General features: G+C 42.9%; 1 protein-coding gene across 1 annotated transcript; it reads right to left on the bottom strand.

Moving 5' to 3' along the window:
- Positions 1–17,501: 17,501 nt before the first annotated feature.
- LOC143186577 (uncharacterized) lies at positions 17,502–20,172 on the bottom strand. The gene is made up of 2 exons (XM_076390261.1): positions 19,914–20,172; positions 17,502–19,846 (listed from the first exon to the last, which is right to left on the bottom strand). Exons 1-2 carry the CDS (start codon positions 20,170–20,172, stop codon positions 17,502–17,504), a joined length of 2,604 nt encoding a protein of 867 aa, XP_076246376.1.
- Positions 20,173–20,608: the final 436 nt, after the last annotated feature.

The raw sequence follows: 20,608 nt of genomic DNA, 5'->3' as shown, positions 1-20,608 counted from the left end.
ATAAAACAGCTTTTCAAACGTATAAAACGAGTAATTGCAACCAGTATGAAAGTTAACGTCATTTCTACGTTCCGGGCAACCTAGGCTTCACCCTAGGGCGTTGCTAGAACAGATCGAATAGTTAGGGCCTTAGAAGTCAACGGCCGTAGCATAAAATACAAAATAAATAGAACTGTTTTTCCATCGTATAAAACGAATAATTGGTACCGGTGTGAAAGTTATTTCCATTTCTACGTTCCGGTCAACCTAGGCTTCAGCCTAGGGCGTTGTTCCACCAGATGGAATAGTTGTGGCATCAGAAGTCAACGCCAGAAGCATAAAATACAATATAAATGTAACAGTTTCTCCATCGTATAAAACGAATAATAGCGACCAGTGTGAAAGTTATGGTCATTTCTACGTTCCCGGCAACCTAGGCTCCACCCCAAGGCGTTGTTCCACCAGATCGAATAGTTAGGGCCTGAGAAGTGAACGCCAGAAGCATAAAATGCAAAATAAATAGAACTGTTTTTCCATCGTATAAAACGAATAATTGCTACCGGTGTGAAAGTTATTTCCATTTCTACGTTCCGTGCAACCTAGGCTTCACCCTAGAGCGTTGTTCCACCAGATGGAATAGTTATGGCATAAGAGGTCAACGCCAGAAGCATAAAATACAATATAAGTACAACAGTTTTTCCAACGTATAAAATGAATAATTGCAAACATCGCGAAAGTAATGGTCATTTCTACGTTCCGGGCAACCTAGGCGTCACTCTAGTGCGTTGCTCCACCACAGCTAATAGCTACGGCCTTAGACGTCAGCGACAGAAGCATAAAATACAATAAAGATGCAACAGCTTTTCCATCGTATAAAATGAATAATTGCAACCGGTGTGAAAGTTATTGTCACTTCTACTTTCCGGGCAACCTAGGCTTCACCCTAGGGCGTTGCTCCAACAGATTGAATAGTTAGGACCTTAGAAGACAATGCCCGAAGCATAAAATACAATAAAAATACAACAGTTTTTCCATCATATAACAGGAATAATTGCAACCAGTGTGAAAGTTATGGTCATTTCTACGTTCCGGGCAACCTAGGCTTCAGCCTAGGGCGTTGCTCCAACAGATTGAATAATTAGGGCCTTAGAAGTCAACGCCGGTAGCATAAAATGCAATAAAAATACAACAGTTTTTCCATCGTATAAAAGGATTAATTGCAACCAGTTCAAAGTGATGGTCATTTCTACGTTCAGGGCAACCTAGGCTTCACTCTAGGGCATTGCTCCACCAGATCGAATAGTTTGTGCCTTAGAAGTCAACGCCAGAAGCATAAAATACAATATAAATACAACAGTTTTTCCATCGTATAAAACGAATGATTGCTACCAGTATGGAAGTGATGGTCTTTTCTACGTTCCGGGCAACCTAGGCCTCACTCTAGGGTGTTGTTCCACCAGATTGAATAGTTAGGGCATAAGAAGTCAACGCCAGAAGCATAAAATACAATATAAATATAACAGTTTCTCCATCGTATAAAACGAATAATAGCGACCAGTGTGAAAGTTATGGTCATTTCTACGTTCCCGGCAACCTAGGCTCCACCCCAAGGCGTTGTTCCACCAGATCGAATAGTTAGGGCCTGAGAAGTGAACGCCAGAAGCATAAAATACAAAATAAATAGAACTGTTTTTCCATCGTATAAAACGAATAATTGGTACCGGTGTGAAAGTTATTTCCATTTCTACGTTCCGGTCAACCTAGGCTTCAGCCTAGGGCGTTGTTCCACCAGATGGAATAGTTGTGGCATAAGAAGTCAACGCCAGAAGCATAAAATACAATATAAATGTAACAGTTTCTCCATCGTATAAAACGAATAATAGCGACCAGTGTGAAAGTTATGGTCATTTCTACGTTCCCGGCAACCTAGGCTCCACCCCAAGGCGTTGTTCCACCAGATCGAATAGTTAGGGCCTGAGAAGTGAACGCCAGAAGCATAAAATGCAGAATAAATAGAACTGTTTTTCCATCGTATAAAACGAATAATTGCTACCGGTGTGAAAGTTATTTCCATTTCTACGTTCCGTGCAACCTAGGCTTCACCCTAGAGCGTTGTTCCACCAGATGGAATAGTTATGGCATAAGAGGTCAACGCCAGAAGCATAAAATACAATATAAGTACAACAGTTTTTCCAACGTATAAAATGAATAATTGCAAACATCGCGAAAGTAATGGTCATTTCTACGTTCCGGGCAACCTAGGCGTCACTCTAGTGCGTTGCTCCACCACAGCTAATAGCTACGGCCTTAGACGTCAGCGACAGAAGCATAAAATACAATAAAGATGCAACAGCTTTTCCATCGTATAAAATGAATAATTGCAACCGGTGTGAAAGTTATTGTCACTTCTACTTTCCGGGCAACCTAGGCTTCACCCTAGGGCGTTGCTCCAACAGATTGAATAGTTAGGACCTTAGAAGACAATGCCCGAAGCATAAAATACAATAAAAATACAACAGTTTTTCCATCATATAACAGGAATAATTGCAACCAGTGTGAAAGTTATGGTCATTTCTACGTTCCGGGCAACCTAGGCTTCAGCCTAGGGCGTTGCTCCAACAGATTGAATAATTAGGGCCTTAGAAGTCAACGCCGGTAGCATAAAATGCAATAAAAATACAACAGTTTTTCCATCGTATAAAAGGATTAATTGCAACCAGTTCAAAGTGATGGTCATTTCTACGTTCAGGGCAACCTAGGCTTCACTCTAGGGCATTGCTCCACCAGATCGAATAGTTTGTGCCTTAGAAGTCAACGCCAGAAGCATAAAATACAATATAAATACAACAGTTTTTCCATCGTATAAAACGAATGATTGCTACCAGTATGGAAGTGATGGTCTTTTCTACGTTCCGGGCAACCTAGGCCTCACTCTAGGGTGTTGTTCCACCAGATTGAATAGTTAGGGCATAAGAAGTCAACGCCAGAAGCATAAAATACAATATAAATATAACAGTTTCTCCATCGTATAAAACGAATAATAGCGACCAGTGTGAAAGTTATGGTCATTTCTACGTTCCCGGCAACCTAGGCTCCACCCCAAGGCGTTGTTCCACCAGATCGAATAGTTAGGGCCTGAGAAGTGAACGCCAGAAGCATAAAATGCAAAATAAATAGAACTGTTTTTCCATCGTATAAAACGAATAATTGCTACCGGTGTGAAAGTTATTTCCATTTCTACGTTCCGGGCAACCTAGGCTTCACCCTAGAGCGTTGTTCCACCAGATGGAATAGTTATGGCATAAGAGGTCAACGCCAGAAGCATAAAATACAATATAAGTACAGCAGTTTTTCCAACGTATAAAATGAATAATTGCAAACATCGCGAAAGTAATGGTCATTTCTACGTTCCGGGCAACCCAGGTTTCACTCCAGGGCGTTGCTCCACCAGATCGAATAGTTACGGCCTAAGAAGTCAACGCCAGAAGCATAAAATACGATGAAGATGCAACAGTTTTTCCGTCGTATAAAACGAATAATTGCAATCAGTGTGAAAGTTATGGTCATTTCTACTTTCCGAGCAACCTAGGCTTCACTCTAGGGCGCTGCTCCACCAGATCGAATAGTTAGGTCCTTAGAAGTCAACGCCAGAAGCATAAAATACGATATAAATACAACAGCTTTTCCATCGTATAAAAGGAATAATTGCAAACAGTGTGAGAGTAAAGGTCATTTCTACGTTCGGGCAACCTAGGCTTCACTCTACGGCGTTGTTCCACCAGATCGAATAATTAGGGCCGGAGAAGTCAACGACAGAAGCATAAAATACAATATAAATACAACAGTTTTTCCATCGTATAAAACGAAAAATTGCAAACAGTGTGAAAGATATGGACATTTCTACGATCCGGGCTACCTAGGCTTCACTCTATGGCGTTCTTCCACCACATCGAATAGCAACGGCATCAGAAGTCAACGCCAGAAGCTTAAATACAATATAAATATAACAGTTTTTCCATCGTATAAAACGAATAATAGCAACCAGTGTAAAGTTATGGTCATTTCTATGTTCCGGGCAACCTAGGCTTCACTCTACGGCGATGCTCCACCAGATCAAACAGATAGGGCATTAGAAGTCAACGCCCGAAGCATAAAATACAAAATAAATAGAACGGTCTTTCCATTGTATAAAACGAATAATTACTGCCAGTGTAAAAGTTATGGTCATTTCTACGTTCCGGGCAACCTAGGCTTCACACTAGGGCGTTGTACCACCAGATCGAATAGTTAGGGCCTATGAAGTGAACGCCAGAAGCATAAAATGCAATATAAATACAACAGTTTTTCCATCGTATAAAACGAATAATTGCAACCAGTATGAAACTTATGGTCATTTCTACGTACCGGGCAACCTAGGCTTCACTCTCGGGCGTTGCTCTACCAGATCGAATAGTTAGGGCCTTAGAAGTCAACGCCCGAAGCATAAAATACAAAATAAATACAACAGTTTTTCCATCGTATAAAACGAATAATTGCTACCAGTGTGAAAGTTATGGTCATTTCTACTTTCCGGGCAACATAGGCTTCACCCTAGGGCGTTGTTCCACCAGATGGAATAGTTAGGGCCTAAGAAGTCAACGCCAGAAGCATAAAGTACGATATAAATACAACAGCTTTTCCATCGTATAAAGCAAATAATTGCAACCAGTGTGAAAGTTATGGTCATTTCTACGTTCCGGGCAACCTAGGCTTCACCCTAGGCCGTTGTCCCACCAGATCGAATAGTTAGGGCCTAAGAAGTGAACGCCAGAAGCATAAAATGCAATAAAAATACAACAGTTTTTCCATCGTATAAAAGGAATAATTGCAAACAGTGTGAAAGTAATGGTCATTTCTACGTTCGGGCAACCTAGGCTTCACTCCAGGGCGTTGCTCCACCAGATCGAATAGTTAGGTCATAAGAAGTCAACGCCAGAAGCATAAAATACGATATAATTACAACAGCTTTTCCATTGTATAAAACGAATAATTGCAACCAGTGTGAAAGTAATGGTCATTTCTACGTTCCGAGCAACCTAGGCGTCACTCGAGGGCGTTGCTCCACCAGATCGAATAGCTAGGGACTTAGAATTCATCGCTAAAAGCATAAAATAGAATTAAAATACAACAGTTTTTCCATCGCATAACAGGAATCATTGCAACCAGTGTGAAAGGAATGGTCATTTCTACGTTCCGGGCAACGTAGGTTTCACTCTAGGGCGATGATCCACCAGAGGGAATAGTTAGGGCCTAAGAAGTCAACGCCAGAAACATAAAATACAATATAAATACAACAGCTTTTCAATCGTATAAATCGAATGTTAGCAACCAGTGTGAAAGTTATGGTCATTACTACGTTCCGGGCAACCTAGGCTTCACTCTAGGGCGTTGCTCCATCAGATCGAATAGTTAGGTCCTTAGAAGTCAACGCCAGAAGCATAAAATACAAAATAAATACAACAGCCTTTACACCGTATAAAACGAATAATTGCAACCTGTGTGAAGGTTATGGTCATATCTACGTTCCGGGCAACCTAGGCTGCACTGTCGGGCGTTGCTCCACCAGATCGAAATGTTAGTGCCTAAGAAGTCTACGCCCGAAGCATAAAATACGATATAAATACAACAGCATTTCCATCGTATTAAATGAATAATTGCAAACAGTGTGAAAGTAGTGGTCATTTCTACGTTCCGGGCAACCTAGGCTTCACTGTATGGCGTTCTTCCACCACATCGAATAGCTACGGCCTCAGAAGTCCACGCCTGAAGCATAAAATACAATAAAAATACAACAGTCTTTTCATCGCATAACAGGAATATTTGCAGCAAGCGTGTAAGTAATGATCATTTCGGCGTTACGGGCATCCTAGACTTAACTCTGAGGCATTGCTCCACCAGATCGAATAACTAGGGCCTGAGAAGTCAACGCCAGAAGCATAAAATACAATATAAATACAACAGCTTTTCTATCGTATAAAACGAATAATTGCAACCAGTATCAAACTTATGGTCATTTCTACTTTCCGAGCAACCCAGGCTTCACCCTAGGGCTTTGCTCCAACAGATTGAATAGTTAGGGCCTTAGAAGTCAACGCCCGAAGCATAAAATACAAAATAAATAGAACGGTTTTTCCATTGTATAAAACGAATAATTGCTACGAGTGTAAACGCTATGGTCATTTCTACGTTCCGGGCAACCTAGGCTACACCCTAGGGCGTTGTTCCACCAGATCGAATAGTTAGGGTCTAAGAAGTGAACGCCAGACGCATAAAATGCAATAAAAATACAACAGCTTTTCCATCGTATAGCAGGAATAATTTGCAACCAGTGTGATAGTAGTGGTCATTTCTACGTTCCGGGCAACCCAGCTTTAACTCCAGGGCGTTGCTCCACCAGATCGGATAGTTACGGCCTAAGAAGTCAACGCCAGAAGCATAAAATACGATAAGATGCAACAGTTTTTCCATCGTATAAAACGAATAATTGCAACCAGTATGCAACTTATGGTCATTTCTACATTCCGAGCAACCTAGGCTTCACTCTAGGGCGTTGCTCCACCAGATCGAATAGTTAGGACCTTAGAAGTCAACGCCCGAAGCATTAAATAGAAAATAAATAGAACAGTTTTTCCATTGTATAAAAAGAATAATTGCTACCAGTTTGAAAGTAATGGTCATTTCTACGTTCCGGGCAACCTAGGCTTCACTGTATGGCGTTGTTAAACCAGATCGAATAGATAGGGCCTAAGAAGTCAACACCAGAAGAATAAAATATAAAATAAATACAACAGTCTTTATACCGTATAAAACGAATAATTGCAACCTGTGTGAAGGTTATGGTCATATCTACGTTCCGGGCAACCTAGGCTTCACTGTCGGGCGTTGCTCCACCAGATCGAAATGTTAGGGCCTAAGAAGTCTACGCCCGAAGCATAAAATACGATATAAATACAACAGCATTTCCATCGTATTAAATGAATAATTGCAAACAGTGTGAAAGTAGTGGTCATTTCTACGTTCCGGGCAACCTAGGCTTCACTGTATGGCGTTCTTCCACCACATCGAATAGCTACGGCCTCAGAAGTCCACGCCTGGAGCATAAAATACAATAAAAATACAACAGTCCTTTCATCGTATAACAGGAATAATTGCAACAAGCGTGAAAGTAATGATCATTTCGGCGTTTCGGGCGTCCTAGACTTAATTCTGAGGCATTGCTCCACCAGATCGAATAATTAGGGCCTGACAAGTCAACGCCAGAAGCATAAAATACAATATAAATACAACAGTTTTTCCATCGTATAAAACGAATAATTGCAACCAGTATGAAACTTATGGTCATTTCTACTTTCCGAGCAACCTAGGCTTCACCCTAGGGCTTTGCTCCAACAGATTGAATAGCTAGGGCCTTAGAAGTCAACTCCCGAAGCATAAAATACAAAATAAATACAACAGCTGTTCCATAGTATAAAATGAATAATTGCAAACAGTGTGAAAGTAATGGTCATTTCTACGTTCCGGGCAACCTAGGCTTCACTCTACGGCGTTGTTCCACCAGATCGAATAGTTAGGACCTAAGAAGTCAACACCAGAAGAATAAAATACAATAAAAATACAACAGTTTTTCCATCGTATAGCAGGAATAATTTGCAACCAGTGTGATAGTAGTGGTCATTTCTACGTTCCGGGCAACCCAGGTTTCACTCCAGGGCGTTGCTCCACCAGATCGAATCGTTACGGCCTAAGAAGTCAACGCCAGAAGCATAAAATACGATGAAGATGCAACAGTTTTTCCATCGTATAAAACGAATAATTGCAATCAGTGTGAAAGTTATGGTCATTTCTACATTCCGAGCAACCTAGGCTTCACTCTAGGGCGTTGCTCCACCAGATCGAATAGTTAGGTCCTTAGAAGTCAACGCCAGAAGCATAAAATACGATATAAATACAACAGCTTTTCCATCGTATAAAAGGAATAATTGCAAACAGTGTGAAAGTAATGGTCATTTCTACGTTCCGGGCAACCCAGGTTTCACTCCAGGGCGTTGCTCCACCAGATCGAATCGTTACGGCCTAAGAAGTCAACGCCAGAAGCATAAAATACGATGAAGATGCAACAGTTTTTCCATCGTATAAAACGAATAATTGCAACCAGTATGAAACTTATGGTCATTTCTACTTTCCGAGCAACCTAGGCTTCACCCTAGGGCTTTGCTCCAACAGATTGAATAGTTAGGGCCTTAGAAGTCAACGACCGAAGCATAAAATACAAAATAAATAGAACGGTTTTTCTATTGTATAAAACGAATAATTTCTGCGAGTGTAAAAGCTATGGTCATTTCTACGTTCCGCGCAACCTAGGCTTGACCCTAGGGCGTTGTTCCACCAGATCCAATAGTTAGGGCCTAAGAAGTGAACGCCAGACGCATAAAATGCAATAAAAATACAACAGTTTTTCCATCGTATAAAACGAATAATTGCAAACAGTGTGAAAGTAATGGTCATTTCTACGTTCCGGGCAACCTAGGCTTCACTTTACGGCGTTGTTCCACCAGATCGAATAGTTAGGGCCTAAGAAGTCAACACCAGAAGATTAAAATATGAAATAAATACAATAGCCTTTACACCGTATAAAACGAATAATTGCAATCTGTGTGAAGGTTATGGTCATATATACGTTCCGGGCAACCTAGGCTTCACTCTAGGGCGTTGTTCCAGCAGATGGAATAGTTAGGGCCTAAGAAGTCAACGCCAGAAGCATAAAATACGATATAAATACAACAGCTTTTCCATCGTATAAAACAAATAATTGCAACCAGTATGAAAGTTATGGTCATTTCTACGTTCCGGGCAACCTAGTCTTCACCCTAGGCCGCTGTTCCACCAGATCGAATAGTTAGGGCCGAAGAAGTGAACGCCAGAAGCATAAAATGCAATAAAAATACAGCAGTTTTTCCATCGTATAGCAGGAATAATTTGCAACCAGTGTGATAGTAATGGTCATTTCTACGTTCCGGGCAACCTAGGCTTCACTGTATGGCGTTCTTCCACCACATCGAATAGCTACGGCCTCAGAAGTCCACGCCTGAAGCATACAATACAATAAAAATACAACAGTCTTTTCATCGTATAACAGGAATGATTGCAACAAGCGTGAAAGTAATGATCATTTCGGCGTTTCGGGCATCCTAGACTTAACTCTGAGGCATTGCTCCACCAGATCGAATAACTAGGGCCTGAGAAGTCAACGCCAGAAGCATAAAATACAATATAAATACAACAGCTTTTCTATCGTATAAAACGAATAATTGCAACCAGTATGAAACTTATGGTCATTTCTACTTTCCGAGCAACCCAGGCTACACCCTAGGGCTTTGCTCCAACAGATTGAATAGTTAGGGCCTTAGAAGTCAACGCCCGAAGCATAAAATACAAAATAAATAGAACGGTTTTTCCATTGTATAAAACGAATAATTGCTACGAGTGTAAACGCTATGGTCATTTCTACGTTCCGGGCAACCTAGGCTACACCCTAGGGCGTTGTTCCACCAGATCGAATAGTTAGGGTCTAAGAAGTGAACGCCAGACGCATAAAATGCAATAAAAATACAACAGCTTTTCCATCGTATAGCAGGAATAATTTGCAACCAGTGTGATAGTAGTGGTCATTTCTACGTTCCGGGCAACCCAGGTTTAACTCCATGGCGTTGCTCCACCAGATCGGATAGTTACGGCCTAAGAAGTCAACGCCAGAAGCATAAAATACGTTAAGATGCAACAGTTTTTCCATCGTATAAAACGAATAATTGCAACCAGTATGCAACTTATGGTCATTTCTACATTCCGAGCAACCTAGGCTTCACTCTAGGGCGTTGCTCCACCAGATCGAATAGTTAGGACCTTAGAAGTCACCGCCCGGCGCATTAAATAGAAAATAAATAGAACAGTTTTTCCATTGTATAAGAAGAATAATTGCTACCAGTTTGAAAGTAATGGTCATTTCTACGTTCCGGGCAACCTAGGCTTCACTCTATGGCGTTGTTAAACCAGATCGAATAGATAGGGCCTAAGAAGTCAACACCAGAAGAATAAAATACAAAATAAATACAACAGTCTTTATACCGTATAAAACGAATAATTGCAACCAGTGTGAAGGTTATGGTCATATCTACGTTCCGGGCAACCTAGGCTTCACTGTCGGGCGTTGCTCCACCAGATCGAAATGTTAGGGCCTAAGAAGTCTACGCCCGAAGCATAAAATACGATATAAATACAACAGCATTTCCATCGTATTAAATGAATAATTGCAAACAGTGTGAAAGTAGTGGTCATTTCTACGTTCCGGGCAACCTAGGCTTCACTGTATGGCGTTCTTCCACCACATCGAATAGCTACGGCCTCAGAAGTCCACGCCTGGAGCATAAAATACAATAAAAATACAACAGTCCTTTCATCGTATAACAGGAATAATTGCAACAAGCGTGAAAGTAATGATCATTTCGGCGTTTCGGGCGTCCTAGACTTAATTCTGAGGCATTGCTCCACCAGATCGAATAATTAGGGCCTGACAAGTCAACGCCAGAAGCATAAAATACAATATAAATACAACAGTTTTTCCATCGTATAAAACGAATAATTGCAACCAGTATGAAACTTATGGTCATTTCTACTTTCCGAGCAACCTAGGCTTCACCCTAGGGCTTTGCTCCAACAGATTGAATAGCTAGGGCCTTAGAAGTCAACTCCCGAAGCATAAAATACAAAATAAATACAACAGCTGTTCCATAGTATAAAATGAATAATTGCAAACAGTGTGAAAGTAATGGTCATTTCTACGTTCCGGGCAACCTAGGCTTCACTCTACGGCGTTGTTCCACCAGATCGAATAGTTAGGGCCTAAGAGGTCAACACCAGAAGAATAAAATACAATAAAAATACAACAGTTTTTCCATCGTATAGCAGGAATAATTTGCAACCAGTGTGATAGTAGTGGTCATTTCTACGTTCCGGGCAACCCAGGTTTCACTCCAGGGCGTTGCTCCACCAGATCGAATCGTTACGGCCTAAGAAGTCAACGCCAGAAGCATAAAATACGATGAAGATGCAACAGTTTTTCCATCGTATAAAACGAATAATTGCAATCAGTGTGAAAGTTATGGTCATTTCTACATTCCGAGCAACCTAGGCTTCACTCTAGGGCGTTGCTCCACCAGATCGAATAGTTAGGTCCTTAGAAGTCAACGCCAGAAGCATAAAATACGATATAAATACAACAGCTTTTCCATCGTATAAAAGGAATAATTGCAAACAGTGTGTAAGTAATGGTCATTTCTACGTTCCGGGCAACCCAGGTTTCACTCCAGGGCGTTGCTCCACCAGATCGAATCGTTACGGCCTAAGAAGTCAACGCCAGAAGCATAAAATACGATGAAGATGCAACAGTTTTTCCATCGTATAAAACGAATAATTGCAACCAGTATGAAACTTATGGTCATTTCTACTTTCCGAGCAACCTAGGCTTCACCCTAGGGCTTTGCTCCAACAGATTGAATAGTTAGGGCCTTAGAAGTCAACGCCCGAAGCATAAAATACAAAATAAATAGAACGGTTTTTCTATTGTATAAAACGAATAATTTCTACGAGTGTAAAAGCTATGGTCATTTCTACGTTCCGCGCAACCTAGGCTTGACCCTAGGGCGTTGTTCCACCAGATCCAATAGTTAGGGCCTAAGAAGTGAACGCCAGACGCATAAAATGCAATAAAAATACAACAGTTTTTCCAGCGTATAAAACGAATAATTGCAAACAGTGTGAAAGTAATGGTCATTTCTACGTTCCGGGCAACCTAGGCTTCACTTCACGGCGTTGTTCCACCAGATCGAATAGTTAGGGCCTAAGAAGTCAACACCAGAAGATTAAAATATGAAATAAATACAATAGCCTTTACACCGTATAAAACGAATAATTGCAATCTGTGTGAAGGTTATGGTCATATATACGTTCCGGGCAACCTAGGCTTCACTCTAGGGCGTTGTTCCAGCAGATGGAATAGTTAGGGCCTAAGAAGTCAACGCCAGAAGCATAAAATACGATATAAATACAACAGCTTTTCCATCGTATAAAACAAATAATTGCAACCAGTATGAAAGTTATGGTCATTTCTACGTGTCGGGCAACCTAGTCTTCACCCTAGGCCGTTGTTCCACCAGATCGAAAAGTTAGGGCCGAAGAAGTGAACGCCAGAAGCATAAAATGCAATAAAAATACAACAGTTTTTCCATCGTATAGCAGGAATAATTTGCAACCAGTGTGATAGTAGTGGTCATTTCTACGTTCCGGGCAACCCAGGTTTCACTCCAGGGCGTTGCTCCACCAGATCGAATAGTTACGGCCTAAGAAGTCAACGCCAGAAGCATAAAATACGATGAAGATGCAACTTTTTTTCAATCGTATAAAACGAATAATTGCAATCAGTGTGGAAGTTATGGTCATTTCTACATTCCGAGCAACCTAGGCTTCACTCTAGGGCGTTGCTCCACCAGATCGAATAGATAGGTCCTTAGAAGTCAACGCCAGAAGCACAAAATACGATATAAATACAACAGCTTTTCCATCGTATAAAAGGAATAATTGCAAACAGTGTGAAAGTAATGGTCATTTCTACGTTCGGGCAACCTAGGCTTCACTCTATGGCGTTGTTCCACCAGATCGAATAGTTAGGGCTTAAGAAGTCAACACCAGAAGAATAAAATACAAAATAAATACAGCAGCCTTTACACCGTATAAAACGAATAATTGCAACCTGTGTGAAGGTTATGGTCATATCTACGTTCCGGGCAACCTAGGCTTCACTCTAGGGCGTTGTTCCAGCAGATGGAATAGTTAGGGCCTAAGAAGTCAACGCCAGAAGCATAAAATACAATATAAATACAACAGCCGTTACACCGCATAAAACGAATAATTGCAAACTGTGTGAAGGTTATGGTCATATCTACGTTCCGGGCAACCTAGCCTTCACTGTCGGGCGTTGCTCCACCAGATCGAAATGTTAGGGCCTAAGAAGTCAACGCCCGAAGCATGAAATACCATATAAATACAACAGCATTTCCATAGTATTAAATGAATAATTGCAAACACTGTGAAAGTAGTGGTCATTTCTACGTTCCGGGCAACCTAGGCTTCACTGTATGGCGTTCTTCCACCACATGGAATAGCTACGGCCTCAGAAGTCCACGCCTGAAGCATACAATACAATAAAAATACAACAGTCTTTTCATCGTATAACAGGAATGATTGCAACAAGCGTGAAAGTAATGATCATTTCGGCGTTTCGGGCATCCTAGACTTAACTCTGAGGCATTGCTCCACCAGATCGAATAACTAGGGCCTGAGAAGTCAACGCCAGAAGCATAAAATACAATATAAATACAACAGCTTTTCTATCGTATAAAACGAATAATTGCAACCAGTATGAAACTTATGGTCATTTCTACTTTCCGAGCAACCCAGGCTACACCCTAGGGCTTTGCTCCAACAGATTGAATAGTTAGGGCCTTAGAAGTCAACGCCCGAAGCATAAAATACAAAATAAATAGAACGGTTTTTCCATTGAATAAAACGAATAATTGCTACGAGTGTAAACGCTATGGTCATTTCTACGTTCCGGGCAACCTAGGCTACACCCTAGGGCGTTGTTCCACCAGATCGAATAGTTAGGGTCTAAGAAGTGAACGCCAGACGCATAAAATGCAATAAAAATACAACAGCTTTTCCATCGTATAGCAGGAATAATTTGCAACCAGTGTGATAGTAGTGGTCATTTCTACGTTCCGGGCAACCCAGGTTTAACTCCAGGGCGTTGCTCCACCAGATCGGATAGTTACGGCCTAAGAAGTCAACGCCAGAAGCATAAAATACGATAAGATGCAACAGTTTTTCCATCGTATAAAACGAATAATTGCAACCAGTATGCAACTTATGGTCATTTCTACATTCCGAGCAACCTAGGCTTCACTCTAGGGCGTTGCTCCACCAGATCGAATAGTTAGGACCTTAGAAGTCACCGCCCGAAGCATTAAATAGAAAATAAATAGAACAGTTTTTCCATTGTATAAAAAGAATAATTGCTACCAGTTTGAAAGTAATGGTCATTTCTACGTTCCGGGCAACCTAGGCTTCACTCTATGGCGTTGTTAAACCAGATCGAATAGATAGGGCCTAAGAAGTCAACACCAGAAGAATAAAATACAAAATAAATACAACAGTCTTTATACCGTATAAAACGAATAATTGCAACCAGTGTGAAGGTTATGGTCATATCTACGTTCCGGGCAACCTAGGCTTCACTGTCGGGCGTTGCTCCACCAGATCGAAATGTTAGGGCCTAAGAAGTCTACGCCCGAAGCATAAAATACGATATAAATACAACAGCATTTCCATCGTATTAAATGAATAATTGCAAACAGTGTGAAAGTAGTGGTCATTTCTACGTTCCGGGCAACCTAGGCTTCACTGTATGGCGTTCTTCCACCACATCGAATAGCTACGGCCTCAGAAGTCCACGCCTGGAGCATAAAATACAATAAAAATACAACAGTCCTTTCATCGTATAACAGGAATAATTGCAACAAGCGTGAAAGTAATGATCATTTCGGCGTTTCGGGCATCCTAGACTTAATTCTGAGGCATTGCTCCACCAGATCGAATAATTAGGGCCTGACAAGTCAACGCCAGAAGCATAAAATACAAAATAAATACAACAGCTGTTCCATAGTATAAAATGAATAATTGCAAACAGTGTGAAAGTAATGGTCATTTCTACGTTCGGGCAACCTAGGCTTCACTCTACGGCGTTGTTCCACCACATCGAATAATTAGGGCCGGAGAAGTCAACGCCAGAAGCATAAAATACAATATAAATAAAACAGTTTTTCCATCGTATAAAACGAATAATTGCAACCAGTATGAAACTTATGGTCATTTCTACTTTCCGAGCAACCTAGGCTTCACCCTAGGGCTTTGCTCCAACAGATTGAATAGTTAGGGCCTTAGAAGTCAACGCCCGAAGCATAAAATACAAAATAAATAGAACGGTTTTTCCATTGTATAAAACGAATAATTTCTACGAGTGTAAAAGCTATGGTCATTTCTACGTTCCGCGCAACCTAGGCTTGACCATAGGGCGTTGTTCCACCAGATCCAATAGTTAGGGCCTAAGAAGTGAACGCCAGACGCATAAAATGCAATAAAAATACAACAGTTTTTCCATCGTATAAAACGAATAATTGCAAACAGTGTGAAAGTAATGGTCATTTCTACGTTCCGGGCAACCTAGGCTTCACTTTACGGCGTTGTTCCACCAGATCGAATAGTTAGGGCCTAAGAAGTCAACACCAGAAGATTAAAATATGAAATAAATACAATAGCCTTTACACCGTATAAAACGAATAATTGCAATCTGTGTGAAGGTTATGGTCATATATACGTTCCGGGCAACCTAGGCTTCACTCTAGGGCGTTGTTCCAGCAGATGGAATAGTTAGGGCCTAAGAAGTCAACGCCAGAAGCATAAAATACGATATAAATACAACAGCTTTTCCATCGTATAAAACAAATAATTGCAACCAGTATGAAAGTTATGGTCATTTCTACGTGTCGGGCAACCTAGTCTTCACCCTAGGCCGTTGTTCCACCAGATCGAAAAGTTAGGGCCGAAGAAGTGAACGCCAGAGGCATAAAATGCAATAAAAATACAACAGTTTTTCCATCGTATAGCAGGAATAATTTGCAACCAGTGTGATAGTAGTGGTCATTTCTACGTTCCGGGCAACCCAGGTTTCACTCCAGGGCGTTGCTCCACCAGATCGAATAGTTACGGCCTAAGAAGTCAACGCCAGAAGCATAAAATACGATGAAGATGCAACTTTTTTCAATCGTATAAAACGAATACTTGCAATCAGTGTGGAAGTTATGGTCATTTCTACATTCCGAGCAACCTAGGCTTCACTCTAGGGCGTTGCTCCACCAGATCGAATAGATAGGTCCTTAGAAGTCAACGCCAGAAGCACAAAATACGATATAAATACAACAGCTTTTCCATCGTATAAAAGGAATAATTGCAAACAGTGTGAAAGTAATGGTCATTTCTACGTTCGGGCAACCTAGGCTTCACTCTATGGCGTTGTTCCACCAGATCGAATAGTTAGGGCTTAAGAAGTCAACACCAGAAGAATAAAATACAAAATAAATACAGCAGCCTTTACACCGTATAAAACGAATAATTGCAACCTGTGTGAAGGTTATGGTCATATCTACGTTCCGGGCAACCTAGGCTTCACTCTAGGGCGTTGTTCCAGCAGATGGAATAGTTAGGGCCTAAGAAGTCAACGCCAGAAGAATAAAATACGATATAAATACAACAGCTTTTCCATCGTATAAAACAAATAATTGCAACCAGTATGAAAGTTATGGTCATTTCTACGTTCCGGGCAACCTAGTCTTCACCCTAGGCCGCTGTTCCACCAGATCGAATAGTTTGGGCCGAAGAAGTGAACGCCAGAAGCATAAAATGCAATAAAAATACAGCAGTTTTTCCATCGTATAGCAGGAATAATTTGCAACCAGTGTGATAGTAGTGGTCATTTCTACGTTCCGGGCAACCCAGGTTTCACTCCAGGGCGTTGCTCCACCAGATCGAATAGTTACGGCTTAAGAAGTCAACGCCAGAAGCATAAAATACAATATAAATACAACAGCCTTTACACCGCATAAAACGAATAATTGCAAACTGTGTGAAGGTTATGGTCATATCTACGTTCCGGGCAACCTAGCCTTCACTGTCGGGCGTTGCTCCACCAGATCGAAATGTTAGGGCCTAAGAAGTCAACGCCCGAAGCATGAAATACCATATAAATACAACAGCATTTCCATAGTATTAAATGAATAATTGCAAACACTGTGAAAGTAGTGGTCATTTCTACGTTCCGGGCAACCTAGGCTTCACTGTATGGCGTTCTTCCACCACATCGAATAGCTACGGCCTCAGAAGTCCACGCCTGAAGCATACAATACAATAAAAATACAACAGTCTTTTCATCGTATAACAGGAATGATTGCAACAAGCGTGAAAGTAATGATCATTTCGGCGTTTCGGGCATCCTAGACTTAACTCTGAGGCATTGCTCCACCAAATCGAATAATTAGGGCCTTAGAAGTCAACGCCAGAAGCATAAAATACAATATAAATACAACAGTTTTTCCATCGTATAAAACGAATAATTGCAACCAGTATGAAACTTATGGTCATTTCAACTTTCCGAGCAACCTAGGCTTCACCCTAGGGCGTTGCTCCAACAGATTGATTAGTTAGGGCCTTAGAAGTCAACGCCCGAAGCATAAAATACAAAATAAATAGAACGGTTTTTCGTCGTCAACATAGACGTCCTTCTCGAGGATAGGAGCGGCGAGCGGGAAGCGGTCGCCGTCCTATTTTTTCAGCTCGAGAAGCGTTCGCATCGATAAATATGGGGCACACGCCGTACCGTAGGTCACGGTTTTTAACTCGAACGCTATATTTCGTTCGGTTTCTGGCGTGCGCCACACGATGCATTGGAATCGACGATCCTCTGCAGCTACGAGAATTTGTCGAAACATTTTCTCGATATCTGCTACTAGCACGTATTGATACAGACGCCACCGCGTTAATACTGCGGTGATATCGTTCTGTAACTTCGGTCCTACGTGGAGGATGTCGTTCAGCGAGCGTCCGCCCGCTGTTTTACTGGAAGCGTTAAACACGACGCGCAGCTTCGTCGTAGCGCTTTCCGTTCGAACAACCGCTCTATGTGGAATGTAGAGTCGTGTTTTGTCGAGGAACTCTAGGCGAGTCATATGACTCAACGACTCATATTCAGTGAGAAACTCACTGTATTCCTTCATGAGGGTTGGATCCAGGTCCAGTTTTTCCCTTAACCTCGTCAACGCGGAGAGAGCTATTGGAAGAGATTCTCCCAACAGCTCGTCCGGGTTTTCGTGGTTGAAGGGCAACCGAACGATGAATCGTCCCGTCGCGTCTCGCGCGACGGTTTTTGCGAAGTATTCTTCGCATTCGTCCTCTGCCTTGGTATTCAACAATTTCGAGGGAATCTCCTCTATCTCCCAGAACCTTCGTATCGCTTTATCGAGCGATTCGAGGACGGTGCAATGCAGCGTCCTCACGGAGTTTGGGGAAGAGGTGGCTGCGTCGACCGGGCCTGACAGTATCCAGCCTAAAGCTGTTTCCTGCGCGATCGGCCCTCGCTTACCGAATCGCCGAAGCCCTGGTCGAATGATGCTCGCATATGTCCCAGCTCCGATCAGCACCTCTATTGGGCGGTTTGAAGCGGGGTCAGGATCCGCGAGTGTCAGTTCACGTAACGCGGTGTATTCCGGCACGTGAACCGACGGCGGGGCATACGAGGTGATTCGAGGCACCACGTATGCACTGGTGCGGAACGCCTCCTCAGTGCAACGTGTCGAACCGAACTCGATATCCACGCTATATTTTATATCCTGGGCTTTTCCGCCCCCCAAGCCCGTAACCGTGGCTGGGGTTTTCCTTCTCGCGAGTCGCAAGTCATTTGCGAGGTTCGCGGAAATGAAGGAGGCTTCCGAGCCCTGGTCTATGAGTGCACGCGCGATGCGCGTCGTGCCTCCCTTTCCTATGACTCGCACATTTGCCGTTGCCAGAAACACAGCTGGTGTTCCGCTCTCCGTCGCACTACAGTGCGACGTCACGTCGGCGCTTGATGTAGAAGCACGAGATTTCGTGTTTACATTCGCGGGCTCGCGTGCGGGAACGTTACTCCGTCCCGCTTCCCGCTGGCCCTGCTGTGGCTTTTTCGTCGATCGACGATTGCCTGTGCCGACTTGTGGTGCGTCAAAGTGCAGAATAGTGTGATGCTTCTTACTGCACTTTGTACACGCTGCGTTCTTAGGGCAGCGCGCGACTGTGTGAGTCGAAGCGAGGCAGTTTATACACAACTGATTCGCTTTAATATAATGGAAGCGCAATTCAGGCGTGAGTAGCTTGAACTTTTTGCACGTTGTAATTCCGTGCGTCAGTCCGCAGAATGTACACTCCAAGGTTGGACTGGGAGAACTTTCGACTACGGCGTTATGTTGCCGTATGCGAGGTTTTGCCTTGGGGTCAACCGCTTGTTTCTGTAGCGGGTTGATCAGCACGTGCAGCCTGTGCTCTTGCTCCCTGAGAAAATCCAACATCTCATTAAATGAGGGGATTTCTGCATTGAGCTTTTGCGTGCCCTCCCACTCCCATTCTAGGGATTGGTCCAACTTAGATTTGATCAGGATGACCAACACGTCGCTGTAATGCTCTACCTTGCGCCCCAGCTTCTGGAGCGCGGCGAGCGTTTGTTTCCAGCCGACGGTGACCTGTTGCAGGCTTTCTATGTCGCCCGTCCTGATCGGCTTCAGCTTCGTGAATGTTGCGAGTAGCTGAAGCACCATACGACGTGGGTTCCCGAATTGTTCGGTCAGGGTATCCCACGCTGGCTTGAAATTACGATCCGCAATTTCAAGCGTGGCAATCGATGCGAGTGCCTCTCCTTCCAAGCAGCCGTTCAGATATTGCAAACGTTGTGCATCTGATAACCGTTGATCTTTTATTATACTTGCGGTAAACAGATCCGCAAAGTGACACCACTTTCGCGGATCTCCGCTAAATCTCGGTAAATTCTGCTTGGGAAGCTCAAGCGTACTAGGCTGGCCGGTTGCTCCGGCACGCGCGGTATTCCCGGGGTTACCGAATCCAGCCCTTTTCCTGGATGAGGCTGTCCAATTCCGTCATCAGGAAATTCTGAGCTTCATGGAACGCATCTTCTGCATCATCCATCGTACTCTCGCTGAAGAAGGGTATGACCTTCCGTTTGCTGTCAGGGACTTCCTTTTTGAGCTGTTTAACTCGCTCTTGGATGTCCCTCCAAACGTCCGTCACATACTCTAACTTCTGCTTGAGGAGAGAAATGGTGTAATTATTTCGCCCCTTTTTCTTCAGATTAGTCACGAGTCGGGTCATTCCCCGAATTCGTGACTGAATATCCTCCATCTCTACCTCCGGGGCAGGAAGAGTCAACTGCTCCTTTGTGGGGTTCGACATGGTTATATACTTAGAGAGGTAAACACTGCTCGAAGGTTAACCTGAAGTGAACGTTTCTTTCACCCTTTCTCAACCTTTCAATCCGGCTCGAAGGACCTTATGTTGGAATCGCTTAAAATCAGGGATCCAACGGAGGTCCGGATGAGGTGAGATGAAGGGAATTCGAAAGAAACGAAAACACAAGTTTTATATTTTATCGGCCCTTAGAAGGGCTCTTGAGCGACGTTTATTTAACGTTTCTGGGGGCTGGGTGCTGGCTCCGGTCCTCGTCGGTGGATCGGATGGCCCTGGCTGTGGCTGGTGGTGACGCCGGCGCTCCTCTTAGCGACGTTGGCGTCTGAAAAAGAGATAGCGGCGGAACCGCGGCGGTAAGCAAGAGTGTAAGTCTGGCTATACCAAAGATTCCCAACTCCAGGCTGCGCTCGCGAGCCTATTT

Source organism: Calliopsis andreniformis, unplaced genomic scaffold, assembly GCF_051401765.1.
Source record: "Calliopsis andreniformis isolate RMS-2024a unplaced genomic scaffold, iyCalAndr_principal scaffold0007, whole genome shotgun sequence".
Taxonomy (NCBI): domain Eukaryota; kingdom Metazoa; phylum Arthropoda; class Insecta; order Hymenoptera; family Andrenidae; genus Calliopsis; species Calliopsis andreniformis.
The sequence above is the reverse complement of the archived record's forward strand: the minus strand, read 5'-3'. Positions and strand labels throughout refer to the sequence as shown.